The sequence below is a fragment of the Micromesistius poutassou genome, assembly GCF_964030765.1.
Source record: "Micromesistius poutassou genome assembly, chromosome: 2".
NCBI classification, from domain to species: Eukaryota; Metazoa; Chordata; class Actinopteri; order Gadiformes; family Gadidae; genus Micromesistius; species Micromesistius poutassou.
Genome location: NC_140272.1, coordinates 6,126,624 through 6,142,128, shown reverse-complemented (window position 1 = coordinate 6,142,128; position 15,505 = coordinate 6,126,624). Strand labels below are relative to the sequence as shown.

The 15,505-nt window shown below is 51.5% G+C and overlaps 2 protein-coding genes and 1 pseudogene across 4 annotated transcripts in view; 2 read left to right on the top strand and 1 right to left on the bottom strand.

Annotated features, from left to right (window-relative positions):
• LOC311339338 (zinc finger protein 385A-like) overlaps window positions 1-3,469 on the top strand; it is a 5,170-nt pseudogene extending 1,701 nt beyond the window's left edge. Inside the window, exons 3-7 of the transcript in view lie at window positions 440-613; window positions 818-1,098; window positions 1,753-1,940; window positions 2,097-2,183; window positions 3,197-3,469. The product of the transcript in view is annotated as a zinc finger protein 385A-like (transcript). The remainder of the gene's footprint in view (window positions 1-439; window positions 614-817; window positions 1,099-1,752; window positions 1,941-2,096; window positions 2,184-3,196) is intronic.
• A 2,019-nt stretch (window positions 3,470-5,488) lies between these two features.
• On the top strand, window positions 5,489-13,550 carry gpr84 (G protein-coupled receptor 84). Of its 2 annotated transcripts, XM_084464545.1 has the most exons (3): window positions 5,489-6,312; window positions 6,993-8,481; window positions 13,440-13,550. In XM_084464545.1, exons 1-2 carry the CDS (start codon window positions 6,278-6,280, stop codon window positions 8,449-8,451), a joined length of 1,494 nt encoding a protein of 497 aa, XP_084320671.1. In that variant the 5' UTR covers window positions 5,489-6,277; the 3' UTR covers window positions 8,452-8,481; window positions 13,440-13,550. The 2 variants fall into 2 exon arrangements, with proteins under 2 accessions (XP_084320671.1, XP_084320670.1); XM_084464544.1 differs by lacking the exon at window positions 13,440-13,550 and having other exon boundaries at window positions 6,993-8,491.
• Window positions 10,165-15,505, bottom strand: part of stat2 (signal transducer and activator of transcription 2) — a 12,177-nt gene continuing 6,836 nt past the window's right edge. Inside the window, exons 17-24 of the mRNA XM_084464536.1 lie at window positions 15,485-15,505; window positions 14,957-15,009; window positions 14,731-14,825; window positions 14,213-14,352; window positions 13,505-13,693; window positions 13,145-13,199; window positions 12,067-12,161; window positions 10,165-11,120 (exon numbers count right to left, since the gene is read on the bottom strand). The exon at window positions 15,485-15,505 is cut by the window's right edge and continues 115 nt beyond it. Of these exons, the coding sequence (XP_084320662.1) occupies window positions 10,810-11,120; window positions 12,067-12,161; window positions 13,145-13,199; window positions 13,505-13,693; window positions 14,213-14,352; window positions 14,731-14,825; window positions 14,957-15,009; window positions 15,485-15,505 (959 nt within the window). The 3' untranslated portion in view covers window positions 10,165-10,809. The remainder of the gene's footprint in view (window positions 11,121-12,066; window positions 12,162-13,144; window positions 13,200-13,504; window positions 13,694-14,212; window positions 14,353-14,730; window positions 14,826-14,956; window positions 15,010-15,484) is intronic.

Genomic DNA, 15,505 nt, shown 5'->3' with positions numbered 1-15,505 from the left:
ACACACACACACACACACACACACACACACACACACACACACACACACACACACACACACACACACACACACACACACACACACACACACACACAAACACACACACCCACAAATCATCACATTTGAAATATAGCATGCATAGGTCAGGTTCTAGTTAGTAGACTCAGCCGGCTTTAGGTAAGCAAACACTGTCATCTCCGGGCAAGCAGACCACAGCAGCCAATCACTGACCTTCTCAGATGAGGAGGCCCCTGGGGGTCAGCACCCACACGGGAGCGGGACAGGGGCTCAGGGCGCCACAGGGTCCGTCTCGCCGAGGGACACGCGGCCCAGGAGAACGATGTCATCAGCGTATCATCTGCTCAGGTCCCTCCCTCTCTCCCCCTCTCCCCCACTGTGGCGTCTGCTGACCTGTCCGCCCGTCTGTCCGTCCCTCCAGAGCCAGGCCGAGGCCCACTACAAGGGGAACCGCCACGCGCGCCGCGTCAAGGGGATAGAGACGTCAAGACCGGCCGCAGCCCGGACGCAGACAAGACCCAGCCCCCACTGCTGGTCTGCACCCCCACGCCGGGACCCTCCCCCTGCAGCCCGGGACCCGAGCCCAGCAGGGAGGGTGAGAACACAGTCACACATGCCTCATGGCTCTACAGGGATGTGAAGTGGCTCTCCCCCCCCCCCCCCCCCCCACCAGAGAGACCAGAGGGGGGGTAAGCAGGAGCCGACTGGTTTCCACTCTCTGATAACACCCTGCTCCTCCTGGTTCTGTTGCAGACGAGCCCCAGCCCATGTGCACCGAGGACTCTCCTCCGCCCCCCAGCCCCCAGCGACCCCCGCCCTCCCCGGCAGCGAGTGGCCCCTCCTCCTTTCTTCCGGGCAGACTCCGCCCCCGGCGCCGACCGGCTCCCCGGGCCCTGGTACGGTGGCGGCGCACGGGGAGCCGACGGTCCCGGGGCCCCCGGACGACCCGTCCCCGGCCCCCAGCCTGGCCCCCAGCCCGGCCTCGGGGACTCTGAGGAGGACAAAGCCAAGAAGCTGCTCTACTGCTCCCTCTGCAAGGTGGCCGTCAACTCCCTCTCACAACTGAGGCACACAACAAAGGTAGGAGGGGGAGGAGGAGGAGGAGGAGGAGGAGGGGGAGGAGGAGGTGGAGAAGGAGGAGGAGGAGGAGGAGGAGGGGGAGGAGGAGGAGGAGGGGGAGGGGGAGGAGGAGGAGGAGGGGACAGGAGATGGAGGGGGGGAGGAGGAGGAGGAGCAGGAGGAGGAGGATGAGGAGGATGGGAGGGAGGAGGAGGAGGAGGAGTAGGAAGAGGAGAGGTAGAGGGAGGAGGAGGAGGAGAAGGAGGAGGAGGAGGAGCAGGAGCAGGAGATGGAGGAGGAGGAAGGGGGAGGAGGAGGGGGAGGAGGAGGAGGGGGGAGGAGGGGCAGGAGGAGGTGGATAGGGTCTAGTCCTCCAGGCTAGAAAACCTTTACAGAGAGGGAAAGCTTGCCTCGTGAAGCCTGGCCAACATGTCATAAATCAGAGGAAATGTGGGATGCTTTTTGTTGAAGAGAATTGAATTGATGCATTTGTTCTGCATGGGAGAGTGGAGAACGAGGGTCTCTCTCTTAGCAGAGGGGAAGACGAGGCGGAGATATGAGGCCAAATGTTCACAGCTGCATGGGGATACTAACGTTGAAAGTTATGGTGTCTGAAACACTATCAACATGTGGTTTTATGCCTTGTTGTTCTCTTGCTTCCCTTCCTTTCTCAAGGCACCAAACACAAAACCATCCAGGAGGCCCGCAGCGGGCTGGGGCCCATCAAGGCCTACCCCCGCCTGGGGCCCCGGGTGCCGGGCGAGCCGGGAGCCTCCCCCAACTCAGAGGCCAACTCGGAGGAACGGACCTTCCACTGTGAGATCTGCAACGTCAGGGTGAACTCAGAGCTGCAGCTCAAGCAGGTAATAACGCGGCCAGACTTGAATCCATGATCACATGACGGTCTCCATGTTTCTCACCTTGAGTCCGTGATCACATGACCGTCTCCATGTTTCTCACCTTGAGTCCGTGATCACATGACCGTCTCCATGTGTCTCACCTCGACTTCTTCCTTACAGCACATATCGAGCCGGCGGCATCGCGACGGAGTGGCGGGAAAACCCAACCCTCTCCTGAGTCGGCACAAGAAGCTCAGGGAATTCATGGTATGTTCCGGATTCCACTGAGCACAACACGGCCCTCTATCGACAGCATCCACTTGTTCGCAGACCACACCGTGTCTCCTGCAATAATCAAATATAAAACAAAAACGAAATTACAATAGTCTTGTCTGCAAACCCGCTTCATTGATTTCCTGTGCTGAATTGAAAAGGGGCCGCATTACATCTTTCAATTTGTACTTTATCTGCAAAGCAGAGCTGACACAAGAGTTACTGACTTTATTTGCTGTGTCCACTTAAATGAGCACGACTAGAGTCGTGTTGTTGAAGCGGCTATGCTGCCCCCTAGAGTCCTGTTGTTGAAGCGGCTATGCTGCCCCCTAGAGTCGTGTAGTAGTCCATGAACCACCATGTTGCGCAGTCTGTTGCCAGGGGATCCAATCATTTATTACGCAAAGAGCAACGAAAACATGAGTCGCAGGACACGACGTTCATTTATCTGTTAACAGAATGTGTTGATATTCACGACAGTAGAGTGTACATACATTCAAAATAATATTTAGATAATTATAAAGACAAAAACGTTGCGTATCTAGATGGTCCTCCAAAGCAATTAACAGAGAGAGAATGTCTACAGTAGTATTATAATGTTACTGTGAATGACTACAGTAGTATAATGTCACTGGGAATGACTACAGTAGTATAATGTTTACTGTGATTGACAGAATCAATTACTACATTACTGTGTTATTAGACATATTACACAGTACTATACAGTAAATTACACGTAATTTACTGTGGATTTCACAGCCATTTTTCCAGTGTGGTATGATCCACAGTGCTTTATATGTTCAAATGGTACTCTCCACAGTGCTGTACATGTTCAAATGGTACGCTCCACAGTGCTGTACATGTTCAAATGGTACTCTCCACAGTGCTTTATATGTTCAAATGGTACTCTCCACAGTGCTGTACATGTTCAAATGGTACGCTCCACAGTGCTGTACATGTCGATGATTCTTCTTCTGATCTTCTCCTGGTGTTCGTGGTCCATGCAGCCCACCCTGAGCTTCTCCAAGGACCTTCCTAAGAACATGGGGGCCGGACTCCTGCCCAACCCCCTGGCCGTCGCCGCGGCGATGGCGGCTGCAGCATCCTCCAATCAGCTAGCGCAGATACGGGCGGCGTGCCCCGGCACCCACCCCCACCCTCACCACCCTCACCACCCCCATCACCCCCACCTGCTGCAGGGAACCCCCCTCAGCCTGCTCCGGCCCGCCCCGGGGCCCATGCGCACCACGCACGGCCCCATCCTCTTCGCCCCCTACTGACCGGACCGGGGCCGGCGGGGAGAAGCACACTGTGAAGCCCACGGACTGATGACACGTTTCACTGAGGCAGACATTCATCCATCCACCCTTCTTTCTCATGTCCCCTTCATCCTCCAGCCGCCTGGCGTCACATCAGGGGGTCTGCCTAAGGGGGACGGTCTGCCCTGAGGGACGGGGTCTGCCCTAAGGGACGGTCTGCCTAAGGGACGTCCGGAGAAATGCATGAAAAAACATGGAGGTCCTCACATATCGATCATCTTCCTAAGTGTTCAGGAGCTGCGAGGGACAAAGACGAGACTGTGCAGATGACAATGGGATCCTTTTCTTTAAAGAGTTGTTTTCATTTAACATGACTGATGCAAAGCCCTACCTCTTCAATCCCCCTGCACCCCGCTCCTCCGCCCCGCCCCGCCCTGTCCAATACCTTCTCTCCCCCAGTGTAGGAGAGTCCTCCTGTGTCCACCGGCATCATTCTAACTTCCACACACAACATGGACCGGACAATATGCACTTTTTAGATCTGTATTTTGTGAGCTACTTGTGCGTGCTTTTCCTCTTAAAGGTATTAGTATCTGTTTTAGAAGTGATTGATACTAGTCTATATTTTCTTCTCTGGGAGAGGAAACTCAAGTGAAGGAGGGACGATTTGTGTCTTAAGGCAGAGACGGGTGACTGGAGGCCCACAGGGCTGTGGTGAGACCTGAGACCTGAGGGATGGGTCAATGCAGCTACGGGGGAGTGGCTTGGTGAGTGGCTTGGTAAGCAGCTTGCTTAGTGGCTTGCCTAGTGGCTTGCCTAGTGGCTTGCTTAGCGCCTTGCTTAGTGAGTGGCTCGGGGAGGGGCTAAGTGAGTGGCTATTAGTGGCTAGCTGTAGCCGTTTAGGTTCAACCAGCATTCCTCCCCTCTGTCCTTGATGGCCGATCACGAGCAGTGCGTGTGTCTGTGCTGTGAAGGGACCCAGCCCTCCCTTATGCAGATCTCATGGTACCAGCTGTTTCTGTACCTCATGTTTCAAACAGAAGTGTCTTAAAGGAATCATCTGAACACTGTGAACACAACCCGAGGACGGGCACTATACTCTACACTATATTGTTTTCTTTCCATAACAAAACTGAATTCTAAATGCACACTGTTGCTTGTGGTGGAGCTCCGCCCACCACGAGAGGCAGCTACACCAGCAGGGTGGTTGAGGTAGGGGTGGGTGTGGGGGGGGGGGGGGGGTGCACCATGTGCACAACACCGGTTCCCTGTTTCACTTGAGTCCGTGTTTTAAAACAAGTTCATGTGGGTCTCTCTGCAGAGCTCTTAGTTGTTAGATAGAGCACTCATTCGAGTCTCGAGTGATCGCTACGTATAACTGCAGCATGTTGTGTAGTAAGGTACGTCCTCATCGTCCTCATCTTCCGCTCTGTCGCAAACGATACCCTCCACATACTGAGGACCCGGCGGCCAATCAGCTGCGGCCGGTCACCGTGCTTGTTCTATTCCCCATAGGCCGCGCCCTCTAGCTCTCTCCTTATGGGCATAAGTCGAAGGCAGTAGAGTCTACACCTGACCTCAAACCCCAAGGTCATGATCACTCCCAGCTGACCTGGGAAACGGATCAAGGAACCCAGAAAACACAGAGCACCAAGACACCCCCACAACGGATCTCCACCCACTCCACTGGCTCGATGTCCAACGTACTTCACATGTAGGCGTGCATCATACCATCGTGTAGTCAATGAGGGAAACTCTCATGAGGCAAGAGACGCCTTTTGAGCACTGAAGCTATGATATGATAAAGCCATGATAAACAATGGTGTTGTCATGGCATCCACGGATACATTTAGCATGCCCTGAGCTCACATCACTGTGAACATGAGGATCTCCTTTCAGACTGATGCAGGTCACATGTTGGGGTACAGGTCACATGTTGGGGTACAGGTCACATGTTGGGGTACAGGTCAGATGTAGGGGTACAGGTCACATGTTGGGGTGCAGGTCACATGTTGGGGTGCAGGTCACATGTTGGGGTGCAGGTCACATGTTGGGGTGCAGGTCACATGTTGGGGTACAGGTCACATGTTGGGGTGCAGGTCACATGTTGGGGTGCAGGTCACATGTTGGGGTGCAGGTCACATGTTGGGGTTCAGACAAAGATTTGTGACAGGGAAATATTAGCAATACTTAAAAATACCCTACTCCTGAAAAAAGGTATATTGTTTGATGCAATAACAGAAATCGTCTCAATGTATTTAAATGTTACTTAGGGGGCGTGTTATGACTTGTAATTGTACACATGTAGATTATTATAGAAATGTAAAAGAACAGAGAGAAACATCATTGTTGATATTGAATTAGCTAAATAAATTATTAAATAATGTGAACAATGGCAGTTGTTGTCGATATATACTTCCTTGATACACACACCTTTAAATGTTAAGGCCCAATGTCTACTTCCTTCAAACATACACACCCACTTTAACCGTTCAGGCTGAATGTTTACTACCTGTTTCACTTCAACCCCTGTTTAACAGAGCAGGCTGAATGTTTACTACCTGGTTCACTTCAACCCCTGTTTAACAGAGCAGGCTGAATGTTTACTACCTGGTTCACTTCAACCCCTGTTTAACAGAGCAGGCTGATAGAATTGGGAAATTCCATTTCATGACAAATGTCTGAATTCCCTCCTCTTCCATTGCATATGCAATTAGGGAAATACACAAAAAATACAGGAGGAAGTAGAGAGGAGGAAATACACATCATTTACAGTATTTAGCGTTCATCTACAGGCTAGACGTGGATGTTCTTCAGTGTTCACCCAGCATGGAGCCTTGGGGCTGGAGGGACGCCTCAGCAAGGTGAGGCTGATTACTATGGACTGCTTCTGTGTTGACTCCTCACTCACGCTAGATGAACAGAATTATCTAAAAACAAGATTCAAATAATGTGTGTGGTATAGAGGCAGATAAAGGGCTTGGCTACCATTCATTTGTTTTATTTATGCATACATTATTATGTATGTATGTTATTTATAAGTATATATATATATATATATATAATTTATGTGTGAAATAGATAAATTACATACATAAATTATTCTATTATATATATATATATCTATTATAATCTATCTATCTATTAAAATATAATTATTTTGTTAAATGATAATGTAGTGCAAGGATCCTAAGCCTGGCTCTCCAACAGAGAAGTTAAACCTTAGTTTTACAAAGTTAACAGCACCACTCTCGAATTGCATTGCAGTTCTGCATTTTAGAAAACAGAACTACAGAAGGCTGATGGCTCAGTCCTACCAACACAGTAGCATTTTCACAGGGAATTGATTCATTAAATCAGTAAAGCTGCATTATCTGTATCAGAGGCAGTGTGCTCTCTGTAAATCAGTAGAGCTGCAATATCTTTATGCCAGTTCATGGCCCCCGTGTATTTAATGTCATCATTTAAATGTTCACATGTGCCAGAGATGTCCAATAACATTTAAACTAATCTATCTTTTGGTTTGTTAATTGAATGTACTCAGTATGCTGACCAATGACTCGGACTCAGAAAACCAGACCTTCTCCTGCTACCACCCCCTGGTGGTGGAGTACCGCTACCTGGCCGTGCTGTGGGGGTGCCTGGTCACGATCACGGGCACCGTGGGGAACCTGATGACCGTCCTGGCCTTCGCCTCCGACCCGTGCATCCGGACCCGCTTCAACGTGCTGATCGTCAACCTGGCGCTGGCCGACCTCCTGTACTGCGCGCTGCTGCAGCCCGTGTCCACCGACTCCTACCTGCACCTGCGCTGGCGAGGAGGAGTGCTGGGGTGCCGGGCCTTCGGCCTGCTCCTCTTCGTCTCCAACGCCGTGTCCATCCTCACGCTCTGCCTGATCGCCGCGAGCCGCTACCTCCTGGTGGAGCGGAGGGCCATCTTCGAGCGGCTCTTCTCCGCCCGCGGGCTGCTGCTCCTGCTGCCCTCCACCTGGGCCCTGGGCCTGGCCAGATTCGGCCCGCTCTGGCCCGTGTACGTCTTTGTGCCTCAGGTCTGCACCTGCAGCTTCCACCGGACGCGCGGCCGGCCCTACACCACCGTCCTGCTCTTCCTCTACTTCTTCGCGGGGCTGTTCTGCGTGGGCGTCTTCTACCTGCTGATCTACCGGCGGGTCCAGCTGGCGGCCCGGGCCCTGCTGCGCTACCGGCCCAGCCGCCGCTCCTCCAGGAGGAAGGCCCCCCCGGAGGCCCGGACGGAGGACGACAGCGGCGTGGGCAGCGGGGGGGCCCCCACGTGCTCCAATGAGGTCGGCGGCCAGGGGGAACCGCCCGCACACAAGGCCGGAGCCACGTGGGACCGGGAGCCGGGGGAACCACAGCTCACTCACTCCGCCTTGGACTCACACGGGGCCGGGGCCTCCCCCGAGGAGCCAGCCACCACCCCGTCGGCCACGACCCCTCCGGCTTTGACCCCTCCATCGACCTCTCCATCTACGACCTCTCCATCTACCACCCCTCCATCGACCTCTCCATCTACGACCTCTCTATCTACCACCCCTCCATCGACCTCTCCATCTACGACCCCTCCATCGACCTCTCCATCTACGACCTCTCTATCTACCACCCCTCCATCGACCTCTCCATCTCCGACCCCTCCATCGACCTCCCCTCCCTCTACCACCCCTCCCTCTACGACCCCCCCCCATGCGTCTCAGAGCTCCGGGGGCGACGGCGAGTTCAAGCGAGTGACCCGGATGTGTTTTTCCGTCTTCCTGTGTTTCGTGTTCTGCTTTGTCCCGTTCCTGCTGCTGAACCTGGTTGACCAGGGGGGCCGCGCTCCGCGAATCCTCCACATGATCTGCGCCAACCTCACCTGGCTCAACAGCTGCATCAACCCCCTGCTCTACGCCGTGTTGAACCCACAGTTCCGCCGGTCCTATCGTCTGCTGCTCACCAGGGCCATCTCGCCCCTGGCCCGTCTCTGGAGACGTGGGAGCCGGCCCTGAGGAACAGGACGGCCTCCTGCTGGTCGTCAGGTATGTAGACTCTCTCTGAACACGCGTCCATACAGCGCTGAAGACAGACAGAGACAGACGACCTTGTCTTCAGTGGTGCAGCTCTGCTGTATCATCTCCACACTTCTCGTTAACTGCTGCTTGACCACTAACTGCTACTACTTGACCCCCCCGAAGTAGCCTACAGTGAAAGAGCTAACGTTTTGGAACACACCCACAGGCGTTCTCAAAGGGCCAGACCCCAGGAGCCGGTCAATGTAATTATGGAATGTGTCTTTATAGAAGAGGTGCAGTAGAAGAGCCAGCTGGACAGCTGGTCAGAACGGCAACAATATTGGAAAGGTTTCAGGTTTCAAGTTTTCTTGGATAATGATGGAAGTTTATAAAAGTCTTTGCAAAATAGTGCCTTGCACAACAAACATGGAAATGTTGTAGACTAGCCCTAATGAGGGATATTCCCATTTAACACAACATGTGTATTTTTGGGCAATAGAGGAAGTGTGAAAAGGCCAACTTTCTCAATGTTCTTCACAAACTGACTCACAACTTCTGAGTAAATAGGGTCAGCTATTGGTGGTCCAGTCCCACTTTCCAATGTTTAAAACAATAATAATCACTAACCCCAGTGCCAGAAAATGTTTATATATGTTATATATGTTCATAATGTGCATTTATTTATTTATTTATTTATTACATACTGTTGCTGCTCGTCTGTAGAGAGACAATGCCAACTAGGTCTCCTTTATTAACGAATCCCCTCTGCTTCCTACCATCGGGGGACGACTGATATAAACCCCTCACCTCAAAATGATCAGCATATATTTGTGCACATCCTCCCCTGTAGTGGTCCCATCATGCCTCAGCTTTAATCCCAAGTCCCTCACGTATTACTGCAGTACCTTTCAGCCACCGCCAGGAGGAGACTGAACCCCGACGCACCTTTCAACGCAACACTTTGCTGGTTCTTAAAATGTTCAGACATATCAGTAATGCGTCCTGTACTTGAAGCTCGACAGACAAAATGTTCACAGCATTGTAACTCACAGCTCTGTCTGTTCGGGGAACAGACCCAGTCCAGTCTGAGACAGTTGACAACAAGACAAACTGCTTACCTTAGCTACTGCCATTATCCACTGAACTGGGAGCAGCTTGGCGCTGTCTCCAGGTCCCACCTTGACAGTGGACGTTGGTCTGGTCGTCCTGGTCCTGGGCCCGGTCCCCAGTTGTGTTGGGAGTCCATCCTTGTCTGCTGATCAGATGAAGGGGTTAGGGCGGTCTGCTGATCAGATGAAGGGGTGAGGGAGGTCTGCTGATCAGATGAGGGGGTGAGGGCGGTCCTCCGTCAAATTACACAATAGTTAATTATTTCAAAACGAATTATTATTTTGTTAACCATTATTTATTATCCAGGTTTGTACTTACTCAATTACATTACAAGTATATACTATATATTTGCAAATTGCTCCGCGTGATATAAATAAAGCCGCTTTGAAGATGTGGTCACCCACTATATTAATATCAAAGTGCTCTCATCCTGATTCCTCCTCTCTCAGCTCATCTTCTGAATCCACAACCAAACGGGAACCGAGCCCAGCAATCACACCTTTTATTAAACATGTTTCAGTACCGTTTCAAAAATAAATCTAAAATAAAAAAAAGATTCCAAGATGAATCATGACGAAAGGAACACTTCTAACCAGCATGACTCATTCAAAACGTGGCACTTTATTGTTCATACACGCAAGATAGATGCATTTACGAATGTCAGTGGTTTAACAAAAGGAGGAAATGAAAAGCAATCCCAGATTAAATTAAAATGTTAAAAGTAAATGAATAGGCCTACTGCAGTCTAATCCCTCAGTGGCGGTTTCAATTGGGACTGGAGGCTGAATTATTAAAACGTAATATAGGCCTACATTAAAAACAATGTTCTGCATGGACATAATACAAATATCTTTATATTAACACAATTATGTAAACTAACAGGACCTTCATCCTGAGGTCCTGGAAGACCAAAACATTCGTCCCACGTCCAGAGCTCAGCTCCAACCTCGGTCCACCGAGATGTTTCTAGTTTGTTCCCCCACATCTCGTCAGTAGCGGTTCTACATTGAATTAACCCCGCCCCCCCCTCGACATTTTCTTCACAAGATAAAACAGGTCGTCAGCATAAAGCAGAAAAGTTATTGCAGTAACCAGCGTTTCCCTGTAGAGAGCGCCCTTCCCTTCCTGGTTGGACTTAGATATTAGAGGACTTTTGAAAGCGTTGGCAGAAACGTTGAGAGCTGATTACGAGCTGAACCTTCATAATGGAAGTTACGTAGCAGAGATATCTAACATCTGGTTGGTTTACAACTGAAGCCCGGTGAGCAGCGTGCGGCATTCGAACGGGAAGCCCAGGTCTTCGTGGGGGGGCCCGTCCACGAAGGCCAGGTCTTCGTGGGGGGGCCCGTCCACAAAGGCCAGGTCTTCATGGGTGGGCCCCCCCACGAAGACCAGGTCTTCGTGGGTGGACCCGTCCAGAGTCAGCAGGTCCCCGCAGTTGAAGCCAACCCCGATGTCGAGGAGGGCCAGCAGGTCGCTATCAGATGCCCCCCCCGTGGAGGACAGCAGGGGGTCGTCCATCGCCTCCTCCGCTGCTTTCAGGATCGCATCTCCGTCTGGAGCAGGAGGAGGAGCAGGAGGAAGAGGAGGAGGAGGAGGAGGAGGAGGGGGAGGAGGAGGAACGGGAAGAGGAGAAGGAGGAGGAGCAGGGGGAGGAGGATGAGGAGAAGGAGCAGGAGGAGGAGTAGCAGGAGGACCAGGGGGAGGAGGAGTAGCAGGAGGTGGAGCAGGAGGACAAGGGGGAGGAGGAGGAGCAGGGGGAGGAGGAGGAGGAGAAGGAGCAGGAGGAGGAGTAGCAGGAGGAGGAGCAGGAGGACAAGGGGGAGGAGGAGGAGAGTCCACCATTGTTTAGACTTTAAAGGAAGGCCCTTTACTGATTAGTTTATAGTTTGTATTTTGTCCCTTTCAACGTGCATCATGGTGCCTCAGTATTGTATTGTTAATTTGCATGCATTTTTTATTAGATTTGAATCCCATGTTTAGGCATGTACTCTGCTCCTATCTTACCTGGGGAAACAGTTACAGCCTCTCTCAAATATACATCTTCAAGTTCCATCAAGAAAACAAATAGACTTGATGTAGGCCTACAGGTAGACCTCACATAGGCCTACAGGTAGACCTCACATAGGCCTACAGGTAGACTTTACGTAGGTCTACCAACTACAGGTAGACCTCACATAGGCCTACCGACTACAGTAGACCTCTTGTAGGCCTACCGACTACAGGTAGACTTCATGTTAACTTGAGGAGGTATACTGCGTTGAATAGTCGAAGCTGCAGCAGGCGGAGATGTTAGGTGATGATAACCAGTCCCGCCAGAAACCGAATCAAAGGTTTCGAAAAGCTCCCATGCAACCTGTGTGTTCATTCACCCACCCTCACATACGCCCCCACATACACCCCCGCATGCACCCCCAAACACCCCACATGCTCCCTGAGCGTTGATTGGTGGGAGCAGAGGGGAGGGACGACTGCCGTTGGCTGGACAGAGCCAGGACTCACCGGCGGTCTGTCCACACAGCTCACCCTGTGAGGGCGGAGCCTCCGCGCCCTCCACCATGTCTGAGTACTGAGGGGACTTGGCTTCCAGCCGGCCCCTGCAGGGACCAATCACAAGCAGCCGTTAACCGGCGGCTCATCGGCTGTTGTTACCGATTTCATGAGGCCACAGCTTCTGAGTTGTTGTTGTTTTCAGCAACAAACCACAAACAAACAACACTACAACAACAACAACAAAAGCTGTTTGGAACGACTGGGAAGGAAAATATGTACTCACTTGAGACTAAGACTGAGTGGTGGTAGGGAGAAGGTAGAGGAGCTGATGTACTCACTAGAGACTAAGGCCCTGTCCCAATTCTCCTCCTTCCCTTAGATTTGAGCCCTAACCCTAGATTTTGCGCGTTCCCGCTAAGGGGTAGGGTGTCCCAATACTTAAGTGCGATGGGGGAGTGCTGTTTTCCCCTTAAAACCAAACCTTGAAAGCTAGCCAGCTCGGTAGCTGACTTGCAGCTAAGGGCACTCAAAGCAAGTGTTGTTGTTAAGGGGAGAGAAATGGGACTGGGCCTAAGACTGAGTGGTGGTAGGGAGAAGGTAGAGGAGATGATGATCTCACTAGAGACGTAGGCCCCGTCCCAATACCTCCCCTAACCCTAGATTTTTGCCCTAACCCTAGATTTTGCGCGTTCTCATGTAGGGGTAGGGTGTCCCATTACTGTAGGGAGCAAGGGGGAGAGCTATTTTGCCCTTATATAAATCCACCCTCAAAACGTAGTGAGGTCCGATGCAGGCTTAAAACGAAGTGGAAGATTTACTGTTGAGGGCACTCCAAACCAAGTGGACGTTTTAAGGGGGGAGAAATGGGACAGGGCCTAAGACTTACTCACTAGACACTAAGACTGAGTGGTGGTAGAGAGATGGATTTACTCACTAGACACTAAGACTGAGTGGTGGTAGAGAGATGGATTTACTCACTAGACACTAAGACTGAGTGGTGGTAGGTAGAGGGTAGAGAGATGATGACCTCACTAGACACTAAGACTGAGTGGTGGTAGGTAGAGGGCAGAGAGCTGAAGGTACTCACTCCTTGGAGACGAAGACCAGCTTGGTCCGGATGTACTTGATGTACGGACTTTGTTCTGAGAGGAGCACGAGACACACATGAGCTCACAACCTACTAGATGTACTTTGACAATGGAGACATGAGTGCATACAGTCGGGTTAATAGCAGTATGCTTCTTTTGGAAGATAGTTTTGTCCTTTCTGTCATTAAGCTGTGAGCCGGTGGCAAAATTTAAAACAAACTATTACTACTATTATTATTAACTAACTATTATTTAAACTATTATTCTGGGCCCAGTTCCGCCCCCCTCCTCCAGATGGCGCTGCAGGCGGCTGCTGACAAGCCCAAGCGGCCGAGCAGGTCCCTGAGCAGGAGCCTCACCTCCACACTTGTCGGTGTAGTACCTCCCGAAGGCCTGGTCCTTGGGGATGTTGGGGTACAGGTAGAGCAGCGGGTTCTCCGGGACGTTGTCCGTCTCCATCAGTTGGAAGTTCCTGAGGATCTCGTGGAAGGGGATCTGGGCCAGGTCCGTCCTGGTGAAGGGCTGGACCGACTTCACGTCCGGCTCGTCTGAGGGAGAGCAGCAGGGTGAAGAAGGGCACCGCAGTGTTGGAATGAGCTCCCTGCCGCTCTCAAGACCTTAGAGTCGCTCACCAGCTTCCGCAAAAGACTCAAGACTCACCTGTTCAGTGTTCACACCCCCACACCCTCATTGCGCACTTATTGTATGTTGCACGTCCTGGCACTTAATGTACACACTTATTGTATGTTGTACGTCCTGGCACTTAATGTACGCACTTATTGTATGTTGTACGTCCTGGCACTTAAAAATAGTACTTAACATTGTGTAGCATCTTATCCTAGCTATCTTTGTTGTATACGGTGAATGGGTTAACCTAGTGATTGTTAGTGCTTGGCACTTAGTTCTATGAACATACTGTACCCACAGCGATATATTCTTGTTGTTTCTCTCTTCTGACAAATGTACTTATTGCATGTCACTTTGGATAAAGCGTCTGCTAAACGCCCTGAATGTAACGCAGTGGAGAACAGGGTGACGACCAGCGGGCAGCGGTGAGCGGGACTCACTGTCGGGGGTGTAGTCCACCCAGGAGAAGGTCACCCCTCCGTCTTTGATGCTCTCGCTGAAGCGCAGCAGGAACGTCCCTCTGAGCTTCTTCCTCAGGAGGCGTTTCACCCGCTCCTTACTCACGAAGCCTAGGATGAAGCTGGAGGGAGAGAGAGAGAGAGAGAGAGAGGCAGAGGCAGAGGCAGAGGCAGAGAGAGAGAGAGAGAGAGAGAGACAGACAGAGACAGACAGACAGACAGACAGACAGACAGACAGAGACAACGACAAAGACAGAGAGACAGACAGTCAGACAGACAGACAGGGAGACACAGAGAGAGAAAGAGACAGAGTGAGAGAGAGATACTGAGGTACTGAGAGCTGCAGACCAAATGCTTCAAGTATCAGCCTTTACACCAAAAGAGAGCCGAGGTCAATGCTGAACCAACAGCGGTTCACGCGGCGGCCTGGCCTCCACGCTGCCCCGTGTTCTCCGCTGTCCCAGAGGAGCGCTGGCGGGCGCAGCGGTTCAACCACTCACCCGTCTTTCCACATCTCTTCCAGGCACGCTTTGACCATTGTCAGAATTCCATCGAACCACACCCAGAAGGTGAAGCTGACTTGGGCAGAGTTCTCCTACAAAGACAAGTTTAGGTTCAGCGTCACCCAGTGACCCGCACAGACACACACAGAGACACACAGACACACACAGACACACACAGACCTCCTACGTCACACACCAACCAACCGTGTTGACCTGTGTTTACCTTGCTGAATCTGGGCCAGGAGATCTGACACGTGTCGTAGTTGTCTTGCTTGTCTGTAGGCACGAAAAGAGAAGAATGAAACCCGGATTACAGATACTCGGTATCCGTAATCCGTAATCCGACTCCGTTACTACGCCCGATCGATCTTATATGCTGACTACTAACCATGGAAATAGTGTTGAAAATAAACTTCCAAAGCTTTTCAAATCTTATTTGGTGTTTTATTATTCCATTATGTGCAAAGTAAACAATGCACAAAGTAAATAATGTGCAAAGTCAAACCGGGAAAAGTGATTCCGGACCAATCACAGCCCTTGGCGTCTCCGTCCGTCTCTGTTGCCTCAACGGATAGTTCAAATATTGAATGCGCACGTAGAGCTACGGAGAGGGTCTCCGACAGGCTCTCCGTAGCTACGTACAGCACTTTACGGAGTAGTATAAATCCCCTTTTGCTGGGGTGGGGGGTGGGGGGTAGGAGGGCGGGCCAGAGGTGGCGATGGGGGGGGGAGGGGGAGGGGGAGGTCCTACCGAACAGTTTGTGTGCGATCA

Coding starts and splice junctions, on each gene's coding strand:
- gpr84 (XM_084464545.1), top strand. CDS start 6,278: ATGGAGCCTTGGGGCTGGAGGGACGCCTCAGCAAG. Junction 6,313..6,992: donor TGGAGGGACGCCTCAGCAAG/GTGAGGCTGATT, acceptor GAATGTACTCAG/TATGCTGACCAATGACTCGG.